The 9,723-nt window shown below is 57.0% G+C and overlaps 1 protein-coding gene across 1 annotated transcript; it reads left to right on the forward strand.

The window, feature by feature from the left end:
* Positions 1-286: 286 nt before the first annotated feature.
* Positions 287-7,816, forward strand: HCRTR1 (hypocretin receptor 1). Its single transcript, XM_033115036.1, has 7 exons — positions 287-637; positions 822-1,000; positions 2,130-2,373; positions 2,725-2,840; positions 4,258-4,484; positions 5,483-5,604; positions 7,271-7,816. The coding sequence occupies exons 1-7, from the start codon at positions 439-441 to the stop codon at positions 7,459-7,461; spliced, it is 1,278 nt and encodes a 425-aa protein (XP_032970927.1). The 5' UTR covers positions 287-438; the 3' UTR covers positions 7,462-7,816.
* The last annotated feature ends 1,907 nt before the right edge of the window (positions 7,817-9,723 follow it).

Genomic DNA, 9,723 nt, shown 5'->3' on the forward strand with positions numbered 1-9,723 from the left:
CTCTGAGTTTCCATCTCCTCTGCAAAGCAGGTTTCTCTAATAATGGGGAAGCCTGCTTCCTGCGCCAGTTTCTGGATAAGACACTAGGCATGCTTTAGAGCTCATTACTCCCCACCACGGTCCTGTGAGGTAGGTATGGTCATTACTTCTTTGAATAGATGGGGAAACCGAGGCTGAAAGGAGTGAGATCTGTCTTTCTCCACAATAACCCACAGGACTGTGAGAATTAACAGGGAGTTTATATGCAAATTGCCTGCCACACTCCCTAATGTTACCTTTTTTCCTCCCTCCCTTCCTGCAGGAGGTTTGGGGCTGAGACCCCAACAGATCTGGTGCAAGACTCCGGGGCCCCTGAAGGAAGTGGGCTGAGGTCTGGCCCGGGCTCCCCTCCGTCCATAGAGCCCAGGATGCCCCTTGGCCCTAGCGGCTCCTGAGCTCATGGAGCCCTCTGCCACCCCAGGGGCCCAGACAGGTCTCCCCACTGGCAGCTGGGAGCCATCCCTGGTGCCTGCCGATTATGAGGACGAGTTTCTCCGCTATCTGTGGCGCGATTATTTATACCCGAAGCAGTATGAATGGGTCCTCATCGCAGCCTACGTGGCTGTGTTCCTCGTGGCTCTGGTGGGCAACACACTGGGTAGGTCCCTATGTCCCTGTGGTAGGGCGGGATTCCCCTGGGGACTGGAAGGGGTTCTGGGCCTCGTTTCTCTCCCCAGTCCCTACCTCCAGGAGCCGGGTACATGGGGGAGGGACTTGCTGATGGGCCTAAGATGGCCGTGACTCTGCCCCTGGCTTTACCTCATGCTCACCCCACCCCGCAGTGTGCCTGGCAGTGTGGCGGAACCACCACATGAGGACAGTCACCAACTACTTCATCGTCAACCTGTCCCTGGCTGACGTGCTCGTGACAGCCATCTGCCTGCCGGCCAGCCTGCTGGTAGACATCACCGAGTCCTGGCTCTTTGGCCATGCTCTCTGCAAGGTCATCCCCTATCTACAGGTGAGCTTTGCCTGCTGTCCGTCATCGCCTGTCACACCGAGTACAAAACCACAGCCTCGCATAGATCTCAGTGACCCTCAGACAGGACACAGTGGCTCAGTACCTCTGTGGTGTCATCCTCTACTGTCCGCAAGGGCGAGCCTGGCACTGGAGGACACAGACACAGTCCCACATACTCATACAGAGATCCCCACCCCTGGCCCGGTCACACAAAGACAGCCTCAGCCATGTGCAGGCACCTCCAGGGACACAGCACACTGCGGAGGAGAGAGGCACAAGCCCACAGTGACAGACAAAAATGCACAATGGCCTGCTTCCTGATCCCAAGGGGGGCAGCTCTGAGGGTGCCTGCCCGAAAGTCTCCTCTCCTCCCAACCCCTAGCCGGGGCTTTCTCTCCCCACATTGGGAATCAGGATGCCCAGATGAGTTTGAGGGCAGTGGAAGGATGGCCGACCAGAGGCGGGAATGGCCCTTCAGTTGCATCCGTTGACCCTCTCCCTGTACCCCAGAGGGCGGGGGCACTCCCGGAGGCAAAGCCCACCTACACCTCGGGCTTAGGCTCATTGCTGCCTCTCAGAAGGAAGCCTCTTTTTGAACAGCCTGGGGAAGGGATGGCATCTCGGGACAGAGAGGAAGGCCTCTTGGATTTCCCACTGTTTTGAGGTTTTCCACTCAACCAATTAACTCTAGCAACCCTGAGAATAAAGAGAGGCAGGTGAGGAGTATCACCCTAGGCGAGATAGCTAACCTTTCCTGCCTCATCCATAATGCGTGAGAGGGGTTATGGTGAGGAGAATGAAGACAGCGTCTGGCATGTAGTGAGTTCCATAAGTTACTATTCATAGCAGGCGAACATCTCCTCTGTGCCAGGTCTCAAGCTTGATGTTTTCCATCCATGATTTCATTTATTGTCATGAGAATCCTGCCAGGTGAATGGTATATTCCCACTCCACAGGTGAAGCTCAGAGAGGATAAGTGATTTGCCCAAATCTACACAGCCAGTAGGTGGTGGAGTAAGGCTGTGTGCTACACCTAGCTGCCTGGTATTTCTGGGCTGTGAGCCCCATCTGTCACCTCGTGTCTCTGGGTGGCACCCAAGAGGACTGACATTGTGTCCCTATGCGGCAGGCTGTGTCAGTGTCGGTGGCAGTGCTAACGCTCAGCTTCATTGCCCTGGACCGCTGGTATGCCATCTGCCACCCGTTGCTGTTCAAGAGCACCGCCCGGCGTGCCCGTGGCTCCATCCTGGGCATCTGGGCTGTGTCGCTGGCTGTCATGGTGCCCCAGGCTGCTGTCATGGAATGCAGCAGTGTGCTGCCCGAGCTAGCCAATCGTACCCGACTCTTCTCTGTCTGTGATGAACGCTGGGCAGGTAATGGCGGGAACCTTGGCTAGGCATCCTGAATTGGGCACCTCTGGGTCACATAGCCCTAGGGCAGGAAATCTGTTGCGGTACCCAGGGTGGGTGTCTCCCCAAAGGACACCCCAGTCCGGGCATCTAGCAGGTGTATCCCCAGGGTGGGTAGCTCCTCTAGTGTGGGCATCTGCTAGGGGTTCCTCCAGGATGGACACCCCATGTTGGGCAACTCCAAGGTCTCCCTGCCATGGTGGCTGTATGGGCCCCCGCTGCTTGCTTTGGCCCTAGCTGGGGCAGGGTGGCATTGCAGGGAAGGCTGGGGGAATCCCAGTTGGGCCCACACTTTGCATCTCTTGGCCCCCACAGATGACCTCTATCCCAAAATCTACCACAGTTGCTTCTTCATTGTCACCTACCTGGCCCCGCTGGGCCTCATGGCCATGGCCTATTTCCAGATCTTCCGCAAGCTCTGGGGCCGCCAGGTGAGGCCCACTCTGGTGTCACTGTCTGGGCCGGGAGGGGATGGGGTGCTGGTCTGAGGGAGTAGACCGTCCCTGCCTTCAGAACATGTCATCCGGGCTGCAACCAGAGAGAGGCGAGGCCCAAGGACATGTCAAACTCAAGGCCCAAAGTGTCCGTGCCGACCCTGGAGCCGAATAGTAACGAACGCTGTTCTAGCATCAGTAGCTGGCATCTCCAGGTCGACTTGCATCCTCTTAGCCACCGTATATAAGTATTACCCCCGACTTAAATATGAGAAAACACGCCCAGGGAGGGAAAGCAATTTCCCCAAATCCCTCAGCCAGCGCGTGGAAGGTCAGGGACTCACACCCAGACGCGTGGGAGTCCAGAGCCCAGGTCAGTACACACCAACAGCACCTCCATGCTGCTTGCCCAATTCGGCATGTGGTTCCCAGTGTCCTCACAACTGTAACCACAGCAGCCGTTACCCACTCTACAGCTGCTGAGTGCCACAGCCTTTCTGGTGCCAGCGCCTGCCTTCTTTCCTCTCATACAAACTGACCCACAGCAGGTTTTGTGGGGGGTTTTCGGGGGGTGCAAGGGGGTGCTCAGAGGCCCTTGGCACCAGCAGGAGTGAGTGCTGGGTCAGTGTCTGGACAGTGAGAATATGTAGGCCAGAACATGACCAGCCTTGCAGTCCACCAACACGTGCCACCTGCTCCTCATGGCTCCATCAAGATGGCAGCAGTCACTCTCCTCTATCAGACAGGAAAACCACGGCTCAGAAAGGGAACGTGAGTTGACCAAGGTCGCATAGCTCATGACTAGATGAGCTGGCCCTAGACCCCAAGTTTCCTGGACTCTAGCCTTATGCCCTCTGTTGTGGGGTGATTCGGGTGTCCGGTGGGGGGAGAGGCTTTGAGGAATCTGTGGCTGCTCCAGGAGCCCGGAAGCATCATAGGCTCATGGGCATCGATATAAGGCTGGCACCTGAGCTCTGAGGCCCAGGCCATTCCATGCTACCCACCTGCTCACCCCTTGCCCAGGCCTCCCCATAGGTGGGCATGGGCCAGGCGGAGGCACAGCTCACCTCCACCTCCACCCCGATAGATGGAGGTGGTGACCCAAGGAGGATGGGTGTTGTCAAGGGTCCCCTGCCTCTCTAAGTTGCACCTGCCTCATCTATAACTGAGGGCCAATAACACACACCCAAAAGGCACGTTGGGGGCTAGTCTCACAATGAGCTAGTGGAAAATGAAGGCACGTTGTTCACCCTCAGCCCAGAGTGTTGGTCTCTATCATGAATATGAGGTTCTTTCCTATTACGAGGATTTGCTCCCTTCACCCACCCACACCTGCCCCACGGTCCAGCCCAAAGCAGGGCCCAGCAAAGGAGACCGACCTCCCACCGCTCCTGTCCCTGTGTGTGCTGGACAGATCCCCGGCACCACCTCGGCCCTGGTGAGGAACTGGAAGCGGCCCTCAGACCAGTCGGAGGAGCTGGGGCAGGGCCCGGGCACAGAGCCCCCACCGCGGGCCCGGGCCTTCCTGGCTGAGGTGAAGCAGATGCGTGCTCGGAGGAAGACGGCCAAGATGCTGATGGTGGTGCTTCTGGTCTTTGCCCTCTGCTACCTGCCCATCAGCGTCCTCAATGTCCTGAAGAGGTGAGAGCACGCGGGGGAGGCCAGAGGTACGGAGTGGTTGTCTCTCTGCTTTGGAGAAAGACCTGGCTCTACCCCACGGCCACGGCCACGTGTGACCTTGGGGCAGATCATTCTCTTCTCTGAGCTTCAATCTCCTCATCTGGAACATGTGAATAACAGCAGACCTGGCCTCCCAGGGCTACTGTGAGAATTCTTTCATCCATTCACTCAATTGTCAGATGGTGGGGCTGGGAACACAGAGAACAGTGCGTGAGACCGAGTCCCTGCTTTCCCGGAGGCTGCATCCAGTGGGAGAGAGAAATAAATATGTATTATGTCAGGCAGTGATAACTGCTAGGAAGAAAAATAGGGGAAGAGGATGGAGTGACTGACAGGGGTTGGCGGTTTTTTTCTTTTTAAATATTTTTTTAGATATAATGGTTAAAAAAAAAAAAAAAGGCCTCTCTGAGGGAGTGCCATTTGGCAGAGACTTGAAGGAAGGGGGGGACCAAGCCACAGGAGGAACAGCACGCTAAGCAGAGGGAGACGGGGCACCACGTGAGAGGCCATGAGGTACAGGGAAAGAGCGTGGGCTACATGCCATGAGACAATCTCGGTGTGTTTGTGCTCGGCCACTTCCTGGCTGTGTGACCTTAGGCCTGTCACTTGACTTCTCTCAGCCTCAGTTTTCCTATTTGAAAAATGGATGGTGTCTATGACTCACATGTTGCTGGGAGGATGGATGAGAAAGTGGATGGGAAATCCCAGGGGATCAGACAGCCAGTGACTAAGGAAACGGACCCTGGTCCCTGTCCATAGGCCCACTTTAGTCATATTCTCTGCTCAAGAACCAAAACTATGGTCAAGACACGAGACCAGGAAAGGGCCACCAGGTGGACTGAAGGGGCAGTGGGAACTCCTGTACTTCAGAGCCCTGTAGCTTGAGTGCTAGGGCGACACCACATATACACATAGACATGCGTCTGCCCCACTTCTGACTGCCCTCCCTCCGGTTCTAGGGTATTTGGGATGTTCCGCCAAGCCCGGGACCGAGAAGCCGTGTACGCCTGCTTCACCTTCTCCCACTGGCTGGTGTACGCCAACAGCGCTGCCAACCCCATCATCTACAACTTCCTCAGTGGTGAGTGGGCTGGGGAGGCAGTGACAGGATGGCGACAGTCCCCAGGACAACAGTCTTCCCGTCCCCAATCCAAGCCACATAAAGGATGGTGGGGGAAGAGATACCTGCTCCTTTCTGGGGGTTATGACCCTGCTCTGGGAACTGCCACTCAGGGGGAAGACTTGGCCCCACCCAGGAGTCTTGGTCTGAGTGAGGGACCAGCCACACTCCCAATGGTGGCCAGAGAAAGCTGGCCAGCACCCAGGATCCAGTTTTGCAGATTATGCAGACCAGTGAGTGGGTGGGAAGGGCAGGGGTCAGGCCAGCTCCCCTCCATCCCTGCCCGGTGCATGGACAGCAGGACCTGCAATCAGCTGTCTGGTTAACACAGGCTCAGAGGGAGCCAGACCTGTGGGAAGAGGGCCTCGTAATCGAGGTGTCAGGGGTAAGGGAGGGTCACAAGCAGAGGCAGCCCAGGGCAGGGAGAGGGCTTCCCCATGCCCAGATAGACACATACTGGCAGAGGGGCCAGAATACGAGCGCTATCCTTGGATCTCCCCTCCTCCAGCACTCACCTCTTTGCTTCCCCCTCTGGAAGTCCAGGCCTCCCATGTCCTCACCCCTACCCAGGCTCCTCTCTACTGGCCCACAGCTCCCATCTCCTCCCTCTACCTCCCACTCTCAGGGTGCTCATGTACCCCATCTCCCCCGGATCAGAAGAAGTGTAACTCACCAGACCTCTGACTCTGGGATGAGGTCTAAAGAACTGGCCCAGATGACTGTTCAAGTCTGGACACAAATATTCTTCAAGAAAAGGTTGAAACGAACCAGAGGTCAATATTATAACCCTCATGGAGACTCAAGAATTACTCCACAAAGGCTGGCCGGGTGGTTTCCAGCTCAGAGAACAGAAGAGATGAGTGCGTTCCTGTCTGACCTACATTTATGGAACACCTACTGTGTGCCGGGCCCTCTGCTGGGCATGGCAGAGGCTGGAGGGAAGGTGCAACGTGGTCAGGGTTTCAGTTCTAGATGACAGGTCTGTGTCCCTGGTGTGCTCTGGCTGAACAAGGTGGCTATGCTAGTCCTTCCTTCCCCACTCGGTCCCCCTCTTTAAGCAAAGGGCTTTGGCATTAGAATGGGGTCCAACTTCTGGCTGGGTGACCGTGGGCAAGCCACCATACCTCTGTGTAGCTCATCTGTGAAGTGAGATTAAAGGACCCCAGCCTCTCACGGTGCTGGGACAACCTGGGGGGTCATGGCTGAGGGACATGGCACAGTGCCTGTTTTGAGGGCTGCTGCTGCCGTTTTCATCGCCATGGGGCAGAGATGGGGAAAGCTTAGCCACAGACAGTGAGCCCCAACCCCCTCCATCTACACGCCAAGGAGGCCGAGATGACCTGAGGCCCCTGAGCCAGACACCACGTTTTGAGCCCGGCTCACAGCCAGAGTGCAGTCAAGGAATCTGATTCAAATTGCCTTTCTCCTTGGGAACCTGCTCTGGGGCCTCTGTCCTCACTCTCCCTGGCAGTGACGAGGTGGCCCTGGGGCTCTCTCCATCGCAGCTCCATCCTTCCCTCCGCCCCCTCATAGGCAGCTTGGCTGCAGCTGCGTGGGTGTCCCTGGGCCCAAGGCCCCTTCCTGCTGCATCCCTCTCCTTATGGCTGTCTTCTGTCTCCCAACCAAGGCAAATTCCGGGAGCAGTTTAAGGCCGCCTTCTCCTGCTGCCTGCCGGGCCTTGGTCCCTGCTGCTCTCTCAAGGCCTCCGGCCGCCGCTCCTCTGCCAGCCACAAGTCTTTGTCCTCGCAGAGCCGGTGTTCCATCTCCAAAGTCTCGGAGCATGTGGTGCTCGCCAGCGTCACCACGGTGCTGCCCTGAGCCCTGAGCGAGGGCTGCCCTGGTGGCTCCAAGGGGTGTGAGCTGTTTGCTACCTAGGCTGTTCCTCTGGCTCCTGGGGGACCAGACCCCCTCCTTGTGGACGGACTACTGGATGCAGCACGAGGCCAGGGCTCCAGTCCTGGTTTTCTACCTGTTTGACTCTGGGCCAGTCACTTCCCTTCTCTGAGCTGTGTCCGCTAGACAGGATTGATGTGAGGATTAAACATGCTCAAGAAAGTGGAAAGCTCTTTGTAAACGGTGACGTGTTGTGGACAAGATTATCGCTGTATCCGTCTCACTTGGCCATACCCCAGTACCATCCATCCTCATCATCCTTCGGAGCTTGGCCTTCTTCCCAAAGACCCCTCTCCTACGCAACTGCAGGCCTACCCGAGTCTGCTGGAAGGGCCCCAGCAAGCGTTTGCGTCTGGCCCAGTGGCTGCCTAAAGCCCAGGCTGCACTCAGCCAGCTGCGCTGATGCACATGGAAACTAATCTGCCCCCCCCCCCCCCCCCCCCCGCCGTAGGAGCACAGCCCCACGCCCACCAGGTGCCAAGAGCATGCACCGTAGACTGAACCCGTTGGCTCTGTGGTGTGATAAAACACTTTCCCTGTGGCCATTTGGCATGGAGGCCAGCAGCCCGAAGCAATTGTAATTAAAAGCCTGGCACTGAATGTTCCCTTTCCTTGTCATTGCACAAAATCTGTGCTGCTCAGGTTAGGAGCCAGGCAAGGACGGTGGGGAAATCGGTGTGGGGGCGGGGATGGGGGAGGAAGACAAGGCAGCACCGGAATGCTGTTATCTGACGACTACTCCCACCTCCCATCCCCCAATACACTGGATCCCAGATGGGCTCCCAGCCAGGCCTAAGAGCACGCCTAGTGCTGCCTCCTCTGGCCGTGCCAATTCTCTGATGCAGAGGACCTCAATCCTTGGCACATCTGTCTGCTCACTGGCCTGTGGGACGTAAGCGGGTAGGGTGGACAGACAGCAGGGTTAACAGCTTCTTAGAAATCAGGGCTAGCATTGGTTCTCTCTGAACTCACAGGATAAAAAGAGAAAGCCAGACTTGACTGGATGTGCTCTGTCTGCCACCGAGATGACGAGAGGGCTGCCAGAGGCCCTGATCCTTATTGCCAGAGCAGGAAGTGGAACAGTGCAGGGCTGCTCTGCTGAGGGGAGCGGGGGGACATCTGGCCGAGGCCAGCCCAGCCGTGTGCACACCGAGTCTGCTTAACCTGATTAATGGAGCTGCGGACTCCTTCTGACCTCCCCTGTCAAGAAGTGGGGTGAAACCATGGTCCTGCCAGGGGCCCAGCCCAAGGATACTAACGCATCCCTCCTCTTAGGCAGCACCAGGGCGGGTGGAAGGTGTAGTCTGTCACCCCACTCTACAGATGACTCACCAGCCCTGCTCTTGTGGCCATTTCCACAGATGTGCACTTGTGGCCGGTCAGCTGGGCTGTCCTGCCCCTCCCACGTTCCTGCTGGCCTTAGGATCCAAAGCTGTTTGTCAAGTTTATAGCCAGGCTTGGAGGTGCAGCATGGAGAATGAGGTGTGAGGGCTGGCTCCCAAGCTCAGAACCAATCATGCCCTTAAGGACCAACCTAGTCCTGGGCTTCTCAGCCCCAGCTGAGCACACGGCTGAGAGACTGACCGGCACCGTTCTAACGATGGGTTCAGTAGACACTTGGCTCAATGGGAACAAAGAAAACAACAGAAGCTTCCCCAAATGGCAGCAGTCCTACTCCACTCTCTGCTGGTTGCACCCAGTGCCATGGTGAGCCTTAGGCCTCATCTGGGGGACTCAGATGAACTGAAGAAAATTCAGGGGAGGTGACCAGGATGCCTAGGGGAGTGAGGCTCAATGAGGAGATGCTGGAGAGCCCGGGAGGACGTGAGGGAAACGTGGTGGCAGAGGCCAGGTTTCTAGAGGGCTGGCATGCAGAGAGGGGTGATGTGTGTCCTGGGTGGCCCACAAGAGAAAACCACAGCCAATAGGTGGTGGTGTCAAGGTAGCAGGATTTGGAATCCACATCAGGGAAAAGTTTCTAGGAGGCAAGGAGGAAATGGGCTGTCTGGAAAGGCACTGAGTTCTTTGTCACTGGAGACTGGCAAGCAGAGGCTGAACTCACAGGGCATGGAGGGAATTCTAGCTCTGGATGGGGGCTGGCCTCTGGGAACTGGATTTCATCTAACTCTAGGACTCTAATAGTACAGAGACTGGGGCTGAACTGGCTGAGCCCGACACACCTGCTGG

Source organism: Rhinolophus ferrumequinum, chromosome 9 (genome assembly GCF_004115265.2).
Source record: "Rhinolophus ferrumequinum isolate MPI-CBG mRhiFer1 chromosome 9, mRhiFer1_v1.p, whole genome shotgun sequence".
NCBI classification, from domain to species: Eukaryota; Metazoa; Chordata; class Mammalia; order Chiroptera; family Rhinolophidae; genus Rhinolophus; species Rhinolophus ferrumequinum.